Raw genomic sequence first — 16,734 nt, 5'->3', positions numbered from 1 at the left:
CTGTTGCAATCTGCCCTGCCTCCAGGCACCCTGGAGAACCAGCGCTCACCCCAAGCCCCTCCAGCTGTGGTTGAGGTGGAAGCCCAGGATTCAGGGCCGGCTGGACTGGTAGGAACACTGACAGGACACCTTGTCGAGATGTCCTGCCTTTCTGGAGCTGAGGTAAGCGTTTTCCCTTGGAAACCAGGGAACTCACAGCTCTAGATCCTTCCCAGAGCCGGTGCAGCTGGGAGGAAGTAGATCTATCTGCACCCTGGAGGGGATTACTGGCAGGCCAGCAGAGCATCCATCCCATCTGTATGGGTGATGGAGAGGACAAAACCTTTCTCCCTCTACTCTGGTGTTCAGTCAGAACACTTCTGCAGCCTGATGTATGGGTTCCCCCCTTCTCAAGCAATTCCCCAGTGGCCACCAACTGGGTGTCCTATAATCCCATTCAATCCACTCCAATTCTAACACTGTCCACCTGGAGACATCAGATCCCACAGGGAAGGGCTCAGTCCCACTAGACTGTCTCCCACTTCAGAAACTAACAGGAGGTAATAGGGTGTGACCTGTGCTTGGAGCCGATCAGGAAGGAATCGGGGCTCCTCTGGCACATTCCTGCTTAGGTTTGATAACTTCCTAGGGTGACTCACAGAACTCGGGAACGCGTTGACTATTTCATTATGAAAGACATCACGAAGGATACCGTGAGAGGACGGGATGCTTGGGGCACCATATGGAGCAGCGGATGTGGCCACTGCACCCCGCCAACACCTGCTATGCTCAGCTGCACAATGCTCATCGAACCTTGTTCCAGTTGCCTAGGGCTAGCCCTCGCCCCGCCTTTTCCTGGTGGGCGGGACTGAAAGTGCCAACCCTTTAATCCCTTGCTTTTTCCTTTCACTCAGGAAATTCCAAGTGTTTACCAAATATATTTCATATCATATCATTCCACAGTGGGGGAGCAACAGAAGAGAGGGAGGGAGAAGGCAAAGGCCCCAGGATAAATAAAGGCCCAGAGGTAAAAAAAAAAAAAAAAAAAAAAAAGTAAAATTGAAAAGAAAAAAAAATTTAAACTCGTAGAAGAGGAAGAGTGGCGGTGACCAGCGCCTAAGGCGCAGGTCGGGTGCGGAGATGCTAAGGCTCCGGTAGCCCGGCTGCAGCCGCCAGAGGGGTGGGGCTGGAGGGAGCGCAGACGAGGAAGCAGCTTTGAGATGAGTCACTTGGCAAAGGCCTGGGCAGCCCGGGCTTCCTGAGAGTCGCTGAAAACTGCGGAAGATTCGCAGACGGTTAGAAGGGATAGACCGACACAGTGCTAAATATTTCCTTGCTTTCATTTAACAAATGCTTGTCGAATGCCTCTTCCGAGTGAGAAGCTGTTCAGGGCACCGGGAAATGGTGGTGAAGACACAGATCACCCTTCCTGGAGAGTAACTTCCACCTTTTGCGCAAGGGGAAGCCGAGGGTCCGCCCTCTCACCTTCGGCCCATGGCTCCGGCCGGGGCTCTGGCGGCTGCAGGGCGCTTGGCTCGCGGAGGCCCCTTAGATGCCCGGGCGCACGTGGCTCGGGCTGCAGGTCTGCTGTCCGGCTGCGCGCGCCGCCCGGGCCTCTCCAGCGCCCCGCCCGGCTCGGCGCCCGCCCCCAGCCCAACCCACACGTGGGTTCCCGCACGTCCGCCTGGCTCCCCCCCTGACGTCAGCCTCGTGGTTCCATTTAAGGCCCCTCCTGCATTCGGCTTCGAGTGCTGGAGCCTCTGCCGCCGAGCCTGGGTACCATTACCGAGCGCCCCTCGCGCCTGTCCGACGTGCACTCCCGGTAGGTCAGGCCCCGCGCGCACCGCGCCCGAGGGGCGGGAGGGCGAGCCCTCGCCTCTGGTCCGGCGGCCACCGAGGGCTCCAGGCTCCCAGGGGCTGTAGGAGTCGCTTCCCAAGAGCGGAGTTGGGAGACCTGGTTGGTAGCCCGCGCCACGCTCTGCTTTCTCCCTAAGCGGGGACCGTGGCCTCCGGCCGCACCCAACCTGGGGTGGATGCAGAAGGAGGGGTGCCTTCAGGCTCGAAATCGGCCACCGGTGCAACAACTCGGAGCCCCTGGAGCCGAGAAAGCCTCAGCAGGTCCGGGGCGGGTTCCTGGGAGCCGGAAAGCCGCCGAGCGCCGCGCGGTGGGCTCCACCGGGGCGGCTGGCGCCTGCAGGTTACGAGACGCTCTTTGCACAGTGGTAGTTCTTAATTAGCAGCCGGTGCGTCGGGGGCTGCACCAAGCGCCGTGCATGCAAAGGTCACGAAGCTTCAGGCAGAGCCCCAGTGCTTTAGCACCTGAGGCGGCCGACTGAGAGGGGGCTCATCCCGCCCTTCCCCTCCTTTTGCTAAAACGGGGACACCGAGTGCTGGGGAATCTGCAGTAGACCCTCGTTCTGCAGAGCGCTCGCCCCCACGTGCACCCCCATTCCTCACGGAAGGGGGCCTCGCAGACCCAGGGCCGAGGCTTTGGCAAAGTTCTCTGCAGGAAGAACTCCCCTCCCCCTGCCAGGCTGCAGACGCCTTTACGAGGCGCGGTCTCGAAATAGCCGGATTTGTAAGGAGAGACCTGACCCCAGCCCGCTGACTCCGGGCTGCCTGCCTGGAGGTCCTCGCAGATATTTTTGCCCTTTGGGGCGGTGACCGGTGGTTCTGCCCAGTGAGTGCAGTGCAGGGTTGGGGGCGCAGGATAGAAGAGCCCCCTATGGGCTGTGGAATCCGAGAGTTACACGAAATAAATGTGAACTACAGGGCTCCAGGCTTCTGCACTTCCTGGACTGCCGAAATTTCCTAATACCGGCCCTCACGCCTTTGCAACCCAGATCACAGCAGAAGCCACACGAGGCGAGGCTCCTCCCTGCCGGTTGCCCAACAGCCCTGGTTCTCTTATTGCGATTTAAGAGGCTCTGGCCTCACGCCAGGGCAGGCCGACTGCCAGCCAGGCTTCACGTTGCTCGCGTCTGCTTCTGGAGTCTAAAGTCTAACTCCCTGCGTGTGACCACAGAGCAGGAGAGCCCCCATCTCCGCTCCGGGGTGCGGCTTATTCCCGCGGCCACCGCCGCTGTGGAGTGCGCATGCGCACAGCTCTCCGGTGTTCCTTAATCTTCCGGATCTGGGCCGGGCGTAAAACCTGGGGGCTCCCGCGGCGGAGCCCCTGCTCTGGGCTCCCCCCGCTGGTGGGCGGAAGGCCAATTGCCGCGCATGCGCGGAGCTCGGCGTGCGCCTCGGCGCTGGGGTACCGGCTTGTGGCCGTTAATGGCACTTTGTGCACGTAGTTCAGGTCCTTCCAGGAGGGGCTTGGCAGTGCCCTTGCTGTAGGCGCCTGCGTGGCTGCAGAGTGACTGGGCAGCTCGCTGCGTTCTGTCTGAGGAAAGGCCGGCCCCTCTTGGGGTTAATCAGCCAAGATGAGTGAGCCCTCGGGAGGCTATACTTATACCCAGACGTCCATATTATTTTTTCATGCCAAGGTGAGGCCCTTTCATGTCAAGTCCCCGGGCAGATGACCGTACCATTAGGTCTTTAAGGTCTCTTTTGGACACCTTTAGGTCGTCTTCCCTCCTTTTTGGACATCTGTCGCGACTTTTAGTGGCAGGTACCTAAAAGGAAGTAAAGCTCTTGAGAGCAGCGCTTGATTGAGAAACATGAAGCGGATGAGTGACCCTGAATGTTTTCCCCCCTATAGATTCCTTTTGGTTCCAGGTCCAAAATGGCAGCTCTCAAGGATCAGCTGATTCACAACCTTCTGAAGGAAGAGCATGTCCCCCAAAATAAGATCACGGTTGTGGGGGTTGGTGCTGTGGGCATGGCCTGTGCCATCAGTATCTTAATGAAGGTGAGTGAGAGTCCTCGACCACACTCCTGCTTCCCACTCGATCCCCGACGCTTGCATCTTCACGTCACATATGAAAATATTTAGGTTTATGTGCCCACTCGCAGACCTTTCTGTGGAAGCAACTTTTGGAGCGATCATATACATAAAGTGTATCTGGCCGGCGCCGCGGCTCACTAGGCTAATCCTCCGCCTTGCGGTGCCGGCACCTCGGGTTCTAGTCCCGGTCGGGGCGCCGGATTCTGTCCTGCTTGCCCCTCTTCCTAGGCCAGCTCTCTGCTGTGGCCAGGGAGTGCAGTGGAGGATGGCCCAAGTACTTGGGCCCTGCACCCCATGGGGGACCAGGATAAGTACCTGGCTCCTGCCATCGGATCAGCGCGGTGCGCTGGCTGCGGCAGCCATTGGAGGGTGAACCAACGGCAAAGGAAGACCTTTCTCTCTCTCTCTCTCACTCTCATTGTCCACTCTGCCTGTCAAAAAAATAATAATAATAATAAAGTGTATCTGAAACAAAAATATCAGCAGACCCAGCACTTTGAATTCCTTGTGCTGTTGTAGCAGGACGTCTGCGTGGACTGCCCGTCACTGAATAGGATGAAGCGCATAATAATATACCAGCTCTTAATTCCTTTCCCACTGGATCTGAAATTGATGTTATTTTTCCCACACGTACGAAGCATCTATGGTCTTTTTTCCTTGGTCTCCGACTCAAGTGTAGGTAGGAAGAGTACCTGCCAGATCACTAATTATATCATAGATTGGGGGTACATCTGCAGCAGACCACGTCTCGTTGGCAGTGCTGGTCTGAACTTCTGTAGGTTCAACTGCAAGAATATTTTTTTGCTTTTATTATGCAATGCACAATCTGTCTTTATGCAGAACTGTTAATATTAGTTCATATATGGAAACAACAAGAGAATGATACCAAATTTTTTTTTGAAGTTTACTTTTATTGATTTCAAAGGCAGAGGGACAGAGCAAGAGAGAGATATCTGCTGCTCCACATTCTAAATGCCTGTAACAACCAGGACTGGGCCAGACTGAAACCAGGAGCCAGGAACTTCATTTAGGTCTCCCACATGGGGGGCAAGGACCCACACTTGACCCACATCCTCTGCTGCCTCGCAGGGTGCCTATCAGCCGCATGCTCCATGCCAGGCACTCCTACATGGGATGCAGACATCCCAAGCAGTGGTCCAGCCCAGTGTACCACACCGCTCACTGACCCCAAAATATTACTTTTTAATTCCAAGTCTTGATATTGATCGATATAGCCTACTTAATGAATAACAACCTAAAGTGAGTGCATAAAACTGAATTTCAGAGAGTAAATAGAACGATTTTACACAATTGGAAGTTAATTGTAGCTACTTCCAGTCCATTCTGCTTCTATACCAGCAGCAGCAGGATTCCTGTGGAGGTTGCTCCCATGGGGAGATAGGGCTCGAGGGAGGGCCAGGGCTGGGTATGGGAGCTCTGTGGGTTGGATTTTTTTTTTTCAAAATATTTATTCATTTGAGAGGCGGAGTCACAGAGGGAGAGGAAGAGAGAGGTCTTCCACCCACTCCCCAAGTGGCCACAATAGCCAGAGCTGGGCCAGTCTGAAGCCAGGAGCTTCTTCCAGGTCTGTCTGATGGGTACATGGACGCAAGCACTGGTGCCATCTTCCATTGCTTTCCTAGTCCATCAGCAGACAGCTGGGTCAGAAGAGGAGCAGCCGGGACTCAAACTGGCGCCCTTATGGGATGCTGGTGCCATAGCCTACTACACCACAGTGCTGGTCCCCTGTGAGTCCAATTTTAAAACAGGAACCTAGCTCTACTTTGAAGTATGTCCTGATACTAATACTGATAACAGATCTATAAATGAAGCTTTCCTGTGTTGGCAGTACAGAAATTTTGCATGCCTTCTAGTAGAAATAACAATTTCCCATTTAACTGATAATTTTATGTCTTTTAGGACTTGGCGGATGAACTTGCTCTTGTTGATGTCATGGAAGATAAACTGAAGGGAGAGATGATGGATCTCCAGCATGGCAGCCTTTTCCTTAGAACCCCCAAAATTGTCTCTGGCAAGGGTCAGTTCAACGAGTTTATATTATAGTTCATGCTAGACTTAAATTTTTTTTTTTTTAAGATTTAGGGCTGGCACTGTGGCATAACAGGTAAGATACAAGCATCCCATAAGGGCGCTGGTTCATGTCCTGTCCCATTTCCAATCCATCTCCCTGCTAATGACCTGGGTAAAGAAGCAGAAGATGGCCCAAATCCTTGGGCCTCTCCCACCCATCTGGGAGACCTGAATGAAGCTCCCGGCTTCGGCCTTGTCCTAGAGCTAGCTGTTGCGACCATCTGGATCTTCCAGTAGATGGATGATCTCTTTCTCTCTCCCCCTCCCCCACCGACTCTGCCTTTCAAATAAATCTTTTAAAAAAAATTTTTTAAAGATTTATTTATTTACTTCAAAGGCAGAGTAGCAGAAAGAAGGGGAGACAGAGACAGATTTTCCACCCACTGGTTCCCTCCTCGAATGGCCACAGTGGCTGAGGCTGGGCCAGGCTGAAGGCAGAACCTGAACTCCATCCGAGTCTCACGTGGGTGGCAGGGGCCCAAGCACTTGGGCTATCTTGTGCTGTTCTCAGGTCATCAGCAGGCAGCTGGATTGGAAGCAGAGCAGTGGGGACTTGAACTGCACTCTGATATGTATTGCTGGCAGCTTAATCGGCTGCACCACAATGCCAGCCCCAGCCAGGGAAGCTTAATATGACCCCAAGTCATCAGTGCCACTTACTGTTAGTGACTCCCTTTTTTGTTTTTTTAAAGATTTATTTATTTATTTGAAAGGCAGAGCTACAGAGAGGCAGAGGCAGAGAGTCTTCCATCCACTGGTTCACTCCCTAAATGGCCACAACGGCTGGAGCTGAGCCAATCCGAAGCCAGGAGCTCCCTCTGGGTCCAAGGATTTGGACCATCTTCTACTGCTTTCCCAGGGCATAGCAGAGAGCTGGATTGGAAGAGGAGCAGCCAGGACTCAAACCGGCAGCCGTATGGGATGCTGGCACTGCAGGCGGTAGCTTTACCCACTACCCCACAGCACCGGCCCCTGTCAGTGACTCCTTGTGTTATCTTCATCCCTGGATTAGCCTTCCTACAGGGTGTCTAGAAGCAAAACATGTTAACTGTAAAGGTGTCTCTGCTTTAAAAAAAAAAAATTGCTGTCCCTGGACTGGTGTGACAACAATTAAGTAGTTAAGTAGGAGTGTGGCAGAGTGAACATTGAGCTCAGGAAGCGAGAAGTTTAGGGATGTATAAAGAGTTGATAATGAGAATCAAGCTTCCCCAGCTGTAGTTATGTGAAGTTGCAAAACTGGAATACAAGCAAGGCATTGGCATATTCTTCCTCCATTAAAGGGGCCACAGTGATAAAACTCCGAAAACCAAAGGAAAGATCTACAGGAAGTGGGGACATTTATTCTGCCACATGAACAAGTCCCTGAAAAAACTGTCCATAGAAGTGAGAAATAGATTGTCACTGGCTGGGGGGAAGAGTTCTCTTAAAGGCCTTGATCCGTGTCACTTCTCTCTAGACTACAGTGTGACGGCCAACTCCAAGCTGGTGATCATCACGGCTGGGGCACGGCAGCAAGAGGGAGAAAGCCGTCTGAACTTGGTCCAGCGTAACGTGAACATCTTCAAATTCATCATTCCCAATGTTGTCAAGTACAGCCCCCACTGCAAGTTGCTTGTTGTTTCCAATCCAGGTGAGACATTTCTGTGCAGAAAAGCAGGCTGGCTGTGGGGAAGCCGATTGTGTGATATCCTGTGGACACATGTTCGTTGATGAGTTAACGATTGCTGTCAAGATCCATGCAGAGCTGTGTGTCTTGGTAGCCAGCCATCATCTCGTGATTCAGCTATTCTCTTTCCTTCCATGTTTTCTTTACAGTGGATATCCTGACCTATGTGGCCTGGAAGATAAGTGGCTTTCCCAAAAACCGTGTGATTGGAAGTGGTTGCAACCTGGATTCAGCCCGCTTCCGTTACCTGATGGGGGAAAGGCTGGGAGTTCACGCGCTGAGCTGTCACGGCTGGATCCTTGGCGAGCATGGAGATTCAAGTGGTAAGCATCAGTTGTTTTCTCTTTTTGTGTTCAGAAAGGTTGTATAAAAGCTGACAGGCATCTTACTCTAAAATCAGAGCCCGAGTCAGATATCCATTAGTCAGGGAAGACTGGTTCCCTGATACCTACCTGCTGCGGTTTGAATGAGAATTGGTTCCCACATTCCTGCGGTTAACAGTAGTAAGAGGGTGGAATTTTAATCCAGATATGGTGTTTAGCAGGTGGCCCTAGTGGTGGGCTGTGCATAGGTCGTTGGGGGTGTCCCTTCGGAAAACAAATCTCAGAAGAGAGTTGGTTCTGAAGCCTGAGTGGGCCCCTGCCTCTCCCTGCATCCCTCTTTGTCTTGTGATCCTCCTATGCCCTTTGCTCCACCACTGCCACCCTCATCAGAGGCCAAACCAGTGGGACCACCTGATCTTGGACTTGAACCTCCCAAACCAGGAGCTAAGTAAAACTTTTCTCTTTATAAAGTTAGTTTCTCATATCTTGTTGGAGTCCTGAAAAATTGGTTAATATACTACTATTTTGTATAATGACATTAAGCTTTGTTAGAATTTTAGCCATTTTGTATGAGTTCATTTTTTTTTAAGATTTATTTATTTGGGAGGTAGAGTTACAGACTGGGAGAGAGAGACAGAGAGAGAGAGGTCTTTTATCTGCCAGCCTACTCCCCAAATGGCTGCAACGGCCAGAGCTGGGCTGATCCAAAGCTAAGAGTTTCCTCTGGGCCATCCACATGGGTGCAGGGGCCCAAGCACTTGGGCCATCCTCCAATGCTTTTCCAGGAACGTTAGCAGGGAACTAGATTGGAAGTGGAATAGTTAGGACTCAAATTGGCACCCATATGGGATGCAGGTGGCAGCTTTACCCACTATCCCACAATGCTGGTTCCCTTGTATGACTTTTGATGGCACAGGAGGTGGGGTTGACACATCTTCCATGGAGGTGTTATGACTATAGTTCTTAGGATGACCTCAATTATTATTTTTTTCTAAAAATTTATTTGAAAGGCAGAGCACCAGAAAAAAGAGGGAAAGACACAGAGATCTTTCATTCACTGGTTCACTGTCCAAATGACTGCAAAGTCTGGGGCTGGGCCAGGCTGAAGCCAGGAGACCAGAACTCTACCTCCCATGGGGTTGGCAGGAGCCCCAGTACTGGGTCCATCATATGCTGCCTTCTCAGGTGCATTAGCAGGGAGCTGGATCGAAAGTAGAACAGCTGGGACCTGACCCAGCACTCTGATATGGGGTGCCATTGCATGTGACTTGACTTGCCACAATGCTGGCCCTGACTTCAGTTATTTAATATCACAAATGTTTATACTTGAGTGAACTTCTTGGTCCTGAAAAGACCGGCCAATCCAAATGGAGTCCAAGAAAAATTCTGTTACGATCACATGTGAAAAACATTTCAATCTGTACAGAAATCTGAATTGTTACACCAAGAACATTCCCCTTATGTTCTCATGCTGTTTTTATATTTCAAATATATATATATATATATATATATATATATATATATATATATAAAAACCTTTCCTGTAGGTTAGGAGGACAGGTTACAGTATAGAATTCTTAGTTTTATATAATCTAGATGCAAATGTAAGAGTAAGGATACTGGTGGTGTTGTCCATCTGCCAACAGGGAGTAACCCTCCTGTGCAGATCAGAAAGAGAATTAGAGAAATGAGTTGCAATTACTAGACTACTGGTGTATGAAAATAAGTGTATTCTGTGCTGTTTCTTTTAGTGCCTGTGTGGAGCGGCATGAACGTTGCTGGTGTCTCCCTGAAGACTCTGCACCCAGAGTTAGGCACCGATGCAGACAAGGAACAGTGGAAACAGGTTCACAAACAAGTGGTAGACAGGTAATAGATCTCGTAATCTGGCAACATGCATGGAAGCTTACATTTTTATTATTTTTATTTAAAAGATTAAAATTTGAGTTCTTTTTGTTAGAAAACTTGTTTTATTAAGCATTGTTAAAGATCATCCTATAAAAGCAGGTAACAACAACCAGAAACTAAAAGGAAAAGAGTGGCTAAAGTAAAAGCAGTGACCGCACCAAATGCTGGTGAGGATGTAGAGAAACTAGATCATGAGTCCACTAGTTTTTTTTTTTTTTTAAACTTTATTTATTTGAAAGGCAGAATTACAGAGAGAAGGGCAAGGAAGGAGAGATCTTTCATCTGCTGGTTCACTTCCCAAATGGCCACAATAGTTTGGGCTGGACCAGGCCATGAAACTCCAGCCAGGTCTCTACGTGGATGGCAGGGGACCAAGCACTTGCACCACCTGCTGCTGCCTTCCCAAATACTTTAGCAGGAAGCTGAATCAGAAGTGGAGCTGGGCCGGTGCCGTGGCTCACTAGGTTAATCCTCTACCAGTGGTGCCGGCATCCCAGTGGGCACCGGATTCTGTCCCGGTTGCTCCTCTTCCAGTCCAGCTCTCTGCTGTGGCCCGGGAAGGCAGTGGAGGATGGCCCAAGTGTTTGGGCACCTGTACCCGCATAGCTCTAGCCGTGGCGGCCATTTGGTGAGTGAACCAATGGAAGGAAGACCTTTCTCTGTCTTGTTCTCTCACTGTCTAACTCTGTCACACACAAAAAAAAGAAAAGTGGAGCAGCTGGGACTCGAACTGGTGCTCATACGGGATACCAGCTTAACCTGCTGTACCACAATACTGACCCCTACTCATCCATTGCTGGTGGGAACGTAAAATGGCACAACTAGCCAGAAAATAGTTTGGCAGTTCCTTTAAAACTAAAAATGGATTTATGTACAACTCAGCAATTATAGGTAATGAATGCCAAGGAAATAAAAACGTATGTTTACACATACACAAAAGAGGTGAAGATACTGAATATTACAGTTATTAATTAATGCTACATAATATATAATTACAAATGTGTAATGTTTATTAATGCTATATAAATTTTAAACACTTTATCCATCTTTCCCCAGAAATGTAATTTGTTAAAAAGATTTATTTTATTTATTTGAAAGACAGAATTACATAGAGAGAGGGATGTATCTTCATCTTCTGGTTCACCCCCCCCCAAATGGCACAATGGCTGGGGCTGGGCCAGGCCAAAGTCAGGAACCTGGAGCTCTATCCTGGTCTCATGTGGGTGGCAGGAATCCAAGTATTTGGACCATCTTTTGCCACTTTCCCTGGTGCATGAGCAGGGAGCTGTATCCAAAGTGGAGCAGCCAGGAATCGAACCTGTGTGGATGCTGGAGTCACAGGCAGCAGCTTAACCCACTGTGCCACAATACCCACCCCATTGCTAAAATCTTATCCTTTTTTTAAATGATATACTTGTTTGTAGTCCTATGCCTATATTATAAATGGTTAATTTAAAACAAGTTATCTCAAGTCCGTTCTATTAGGGGTGTTAGTCTTTATTTCAACAGCATATGTCATTGGCTTAGTTGAAAATAACTTTTACTTCCAACCTATTGTATGGCCCTTATGAACAGACACAGGTAGCTTGTTTATTCCAATGGTTACCAAGTTGTGAGTTAGGCCTAGATTCACGTGGTGGCAATATTTTATTAAAAACTATGCAGTCATGTATGGACTTCAAGTCTCAAGATTATGAGTGAGTCATAATCCATGGTTCATGACTGGTCTATGCAAGGTCTTCTTACTTAACATTTGTTTAGTTAAACCCACCTGTGAACCCACCACTCAGCCCAGGAAACATTAACTGTCAAGTGGGTAGAGAGTTGCTTGGGTCTTACTAGTGTGCTAGTTTTGGAAATATTGTCAGGGAATCCTGTGCCACAGACCCCACCCGCCCATCTGTCTCCCTGGCATTCCCTCTTGAGATGATCCTGAATCAAGTACGCTCTGTGTAGTGTCAGATTTACCTTTTGAGAGTCAAAATTATGTTTCTCCTTTTTTTCCCCCCTCCAGCTGGCACCTTCAATATCACCTTTCTAAAAGTGCAGTCTTTTTGCCAGTAGCCATAGTTCTTTTTTTTGCTTAAGTGGACTTATTTGGGAAGCAGAGAGGCAGAGCTGTGGGGTGCAAAGGTATTCCATTCGTTGATTCACTCCCCAAATGCCCGCAACTGGCAGGGCTGGGACAAGCCGAAGCCAAGAGCCAGGAGCTCCAGCTGGGTCTCCCCAGTGCATGGCAGCAGAATTCTCAGTGTGAGCCTCGTCAGGCAACTGGATTGGAGGGAGAGGTGGGGCTCGGTCGCAGACAGTCTAGTATGGGATGTACCAAGAGGTAGTTTAATGTGCTGTACCACAACATCTGCCCCTAAGGTTCATTCATTTTGACAGCTGTGTAATATTCCATCATATCTCATGTATATCCCACAATTTGTCCATTCTGTTGGAGAGCATTGGACATGTTGTCATGTTTTTGCTATTGCAAACAGTAATGTTGTGAACATTCCTGTACATAATATCCTGCTATACATGTGCAAGAGTTACTCTTAAGTTTACAATGCAATTGTGGCATGATTTATTGTAACACACACAGTTCAGTTAAAGCTTTGTTTTGCTTTGTTCTCTTGCTCTGCTGCTTTCTGCCCTCCCCTGCAGTGCTTATGAGGTGATCAAGCTGAAGGGCTACACATCCTGGGCCATTGGACTGTCTGTGGCAGATCTGGCAGAGAGCATAATGAAGAATCTCAGGAGGGTGCATCCGATTTCCACCATGATTAAGGTGGGTCTGTGTGGCCAAACAGTGTATCTGAATGCTGTGTTTCCTGGTTTTAAACAATGATTCTTCCACCTTGGCAGGGCCAGATCAAGTGATTTTGCAGGCGGGATGTTCTTACCCCCAGATAGACACTTGACAACTTGATTTAAAAACGAATTATATTTAGGGGTCAAAAACTATATTGATGTAGGTGGAAGTCTATCAAAGAAACAAGCCCCAGAAGGCACAGACAAAAGGTAAAACGTTTCCTGTTTTGTTTTCAGGGGCTCTATGGAATAAAGGAGGATGTCTTCCTTAGTGTTCCTTGCGTCTTGGGACAAAATGGGATCTCAGACGTTGTGAAGGTGACTCTAACCTCTGAAGAAGAGGCCCACCTGAAGAAGAGCGCGGACACGCTGTGGGGAATCCAAAAAGAGCTGCAGTTTTAAAGTCTTTGGATAATGTCCTACCACTTCACTGTCTAGGCGACAACAGGGTTTTAGTTGGAGGTTGTGCATGTGGTCCTTTTTAATCTGATCCATGATTAAAGCAGTGAGATCCTGATGGCCTAGGGAGGGGAAAAACATGTTTCCTAAAGTTAGAAATAGAATGGTTTACAAAATCCAACAGCTACATCCAGGTACTGGGTGACACTGACTTTGTGTCCTCCTGAGCTGGTCAGCCTAAGATAGAGTTCCCCACCTCTGAGGTGCCACTGCCTGTGTTGCACGAGCTCCAGTTGCCCCTCCGACTAGACGTGCGTTGACTGTGTGCTACGGAACTTCTGGTCCCTTCACCTAACGTGCTTAGTCCAGCTTTTCTTCCCAGTCAGTCACAACCTGGGATCCAATATTGTATAAACTCAGTATTGCATGTCTTGTGCATAGCTGTTCTAAAGGATCTTATTTTGTGTATTGTATGTATGAGTAGTGTACATTGCACATAATGTAAAAAGAAAAGATCTACATATAGCAATGCAACCAGCTATCCATGTGTCATACCAACTAAATCACCAAATAAACCTTGAACAGTGACTGCTCTCTTGTTTTATTATTAGATAAGTTTTTAAAGCTGCCATTTATTTGTTACATTATGGGCAAATCTGCAGTGACTTTTTTTAAAAGATTAATTTATTTGAAAGAGTTACAGAGAGAGGTAAAGACAGGGAGGTCTTCCATCCAATAGTTTACACCCTAAATGGCTGCAATGGCCAGAGCTGAGCTGATCCAAAGCCAGGAGTTTCTTCTGGGTATCCCACGTAGGTGCAGGGGCCCAAGGACTTGCACCATCTTCTACTGCTTTGCCAAGTGCATTACCAGGGAGCTGGAAAGGAAGTAGAGCAGCTGGGGCTTGAACCATGGCCCATATGGGATACCGGCACTACAGGCCGGGGCTTTAACCCACTACGCCACAGCACCAACCCCTACAGTAACTTTTTTTAAGGGGTGCTATTTACTAGTGAGTATTTTTGGTTTAATATGAATTAACACATTAAAAATAAAAAGTCAGCTGCTTTTGTTTTGATACCATTTCCATTAACATCAACAGTTTTAAATTTTTACTTATTTGAAAGGCAGAGAGAAAGAGATCCCCCATCTACTAGTTCACTCCCAAATGCTGCAATGGCTGAGGCTGGGCGAGGCTGAAGCTTGGTGCCTGCAAACTCAGTCTGGGTCTCCAATGTCTGGCAGGAACCTGGCTATGTGAGCCATCACCTGCTGCCTCCCAGGCTGTGCTTTAGCAGGAAGCTGGAATGGAGAGTGGAGCCAGGATTCAAACTCGGGTACTCCAATAGGAGATGCAGGCATCAAGTGGCAGCCTACTGGCTGTGCCAAGCACCCAACCTCTATGATCAATAGTGTTACTATGCCCCAGGGTTTCTATATTTGATGATGTTGGTGCTAATCATTATTGGCAACCTATAATTGTATCATTCTATACATGCGTGTAAGAAAATATTTTCCAATTGAACAATGGTACTGTTATAGGTGTCAGATTTTTGAGATCCTTTGCCTTCTGAAAGGAAGCCAATAGTATAATGGTACTTAAGGTTTTTTTGTTTTTGTTTTTGTTTTTTTTTTTTAAGATTTTATTTATTTGAGAGCTACAGACAGGGAGATATTTTTTTTTTCTTTTTTAAAGGTTTATTTATTTGAAAGACAAAGATACAGAGAGAGAGTCTTCCATCCACTGGTTCACTCCCCAAATGGCCTCAACAACCAGATTTGATCCAAAGCCAGGAGCCAGGAGCTGCTTCTGGGTCTCCCACACAGTTGCAGGGGTCCAAACACTTGGGCCATCTTCTACTGATTTCCCAGGCCATAATCAAGAGAGCTGGATTGGAAGAGGAGCAGCTGGGACACGAACTGGCGTCTATATGGGATGCCAGCACTGCAGGTGTAGGCTTAGCCTACTACGGCACAGAGCTGGCCCCAGTGGTACTTAGTTTCTTTCTTTTTTTGATAGGCAGAGTTAGAGAGAGACAGAGAGAAAAGTCTTCCTTCAGTTGGTTCACCCCCCACAATGGCTGCTATGGCTGGCGCGCTGTGCCGATCCGAAGCCAGGAGCCAGGTGCTTCCTCCTGGTCTCCCATGCGGGTGCAGGGCCCAAGGACCTGGGCTGTCCTCCACTGTGCTCCCAGGCCACAGCAGAGAGCTGGACAAGAAGAAGAGCAACCAGGATAGAACCGGTGCCCCAACAGTGACTAGAACCCGGAGTGCTGGTGCCGCAGGCAGAGGATTAGCCTAGTGAGCTGCGGCACCGGTGGTGGTTTACTCAAAGATTTTCTTCAAAAAAAAAAAATTTTTTTTTTTTGACAGGCAGAATGGACAGAGAGAAAGACAGAGAGAAAGGTTTTCCTTTGCCGTTGGTTCACCCTCCAATGGCCGCCGCGGCTGGTGTGCTGCGGCCAGCGCACCGCGCTGATCCGATGGCAGGAGCCAGGTACTTCTGGTCTCGCATGGGGTGCAGGGCCCAAGTACTTGGGCCATCCTCCACTGCACTCCCTGGCCACAGCAGAGAGCTGGCCTGGAGGAGGGGCAACCGCGACAGAATCCAGCGCCCTGACTGGGACTAGAACCCGGTGTGCCGGCACTGCAAGGTGGAGGATTAGCCTAGTGAGCCGCGGTGCCGGCTTTCAAAAAATTTTTTAAGATTTTATTTATTTGAAAGCCAGAGTTAGAGAGAGATCTTCCATCTGTTGGTTTACTCCCCAGATGGCCAGGGCTGGGACAGGTCAAAGCTAGGGAGCCAGGAGCTTCCTCTGAGTCTCCAATGTGGGTGCAAGGGTCCAAGAACCTGGACCATCTTCCTCTGTCTTTCCAGGTACATTAGCAGGGAGCTGGATGGGAATTGGAGCAGCCAGGACTCAAACTGGTGCTCATATACAATGCTGGCACTACAGGTATGGCTCAACCCTCTGTACCACAGCACCAGCTCCTCTTCAAAAATATTCTTATGAGTCATTATCCAGGCATGAAAACTACTTGAAGTTAACTGGAACAGTCGTATTGTCTATCCTTCCTGCCTTCAGGATCTTTTCTCAATGTTTTCTTCATGAGAGCTACTAATTTTGGGGGTGGGTGGCAGTTCTCAAATGTAAGAGGACTGGAAGAGGACTGAATTGATCAAAGTAATGTTAACAATTTATTATAATATTTTCTATCCTATGGGCTTTTTTTTTTTTTTTTTTTTTTTTTTTCAGACAGAGTTAGACAGTGAGAGAGAGAAAGGTCTTCCTTCCATTGGTTCACACCTAAATGGCTGCCATGATCCGAAGCCAGGAGCCAGGAGCTTCCTCCTGGTCTCCCATGCGGGTGCAGGGCCCAAGCGCTTGGGCCGTCCTCCACTGCACTTCCGGGCCACAGCAGAGAGCTGGCCTGGAAGAGGAGGAACCGGGACAGAATCCAGCGCCCCAACCGGGTCTAGAACCTGGAATGCTGGCACTGCAGGTGGAGGATTAGCCTAGTGAGCTGCAGTGCTGGCCAATCCTATGGGCTTTTTTTTTTCTTTCAAAACATTTCTTGAAAGAGAAAGGGCGAGAGAGATCTTTGATCTGCTGGTACACTCCCCAGATGGCTGCAATGCCAGTATTGTACCAGGTTGAAGCCAAGAGCCAGGAGCTTCG

At 48.9% G+C, this 16,734-nt stretch overlaps 1 protein-coding gene across 2 annotated transcripts; it reads left to right on the top strand.

Moving 5' to 3' along the window:
* Positions 1–1,763: 1,763 nt before the first annotated feature.
* On the top strand, positions 1,764–13,642 carry LDHA (lactate dehydrogenase A). Of its 2 annotated transcripts, NM_001082277.1 has the most exon segments (9): positions 1,764–1,801; positions 3,683–3,704; positions 3,707–3,832; positions 5,789–5,906; positions 7,416–7,589; positions 7,775–7,948; positions 9,700–9,817; positions 12,509–12,632; positions 12,893–13,610. In NM_001082277.1, coding segments are annotated over 7 exon segments (999 nt in total). In that variant the 5' UTR covers positions 1,764–1,801; positions 3,683–3,704; the 3' UTR covers positions 13,058–13,610.
* The last annotated feature ends 3,092 nt before the right edge of the window (positions 13,643–16,734 follow it).

Source organism: Oryctolagus cuniculus, chromosome 1 (genome assembly GCF_964237555.1).
Source record: "Oryctolagus cuniculus chromosome 1, mOryCun1.1, whole genome shotgun sequence".
Taxonomy (NCBI): domain Eukaryota; kingdom Metazoa; phylum Chordata; class Mammalia; order Lagomorpha; family Leporidae; genus Oryctolagus; species Oryctolagus cuniculus.
This window is presented reverse-complemented; position numbering and strand designations above follow the sequence as displayed.

Coding starts and splice junctions, on each gene's coding strand:
- LDHA (XM_008275072.4), top strand. CDS start 3,405: ATGAGTGAGCCCTCGGGAGGCTATACTTATACCCAGACGTCCATATTA. Junction 7,590..7,774: donor GCTTGTTGTTTCCAATCCAG/GTGAGACATTTC, acceptor TTTTCTTTACAG/TGGATATCCTGACCTATGTG. Junction 7,949..9,699: donor CGAGCATGGAGATTCAAGTG/GTAAGCATCAGT, acceptor TGTTTCTTTTAG/TGCCTGTGTGGAGCGGCATG.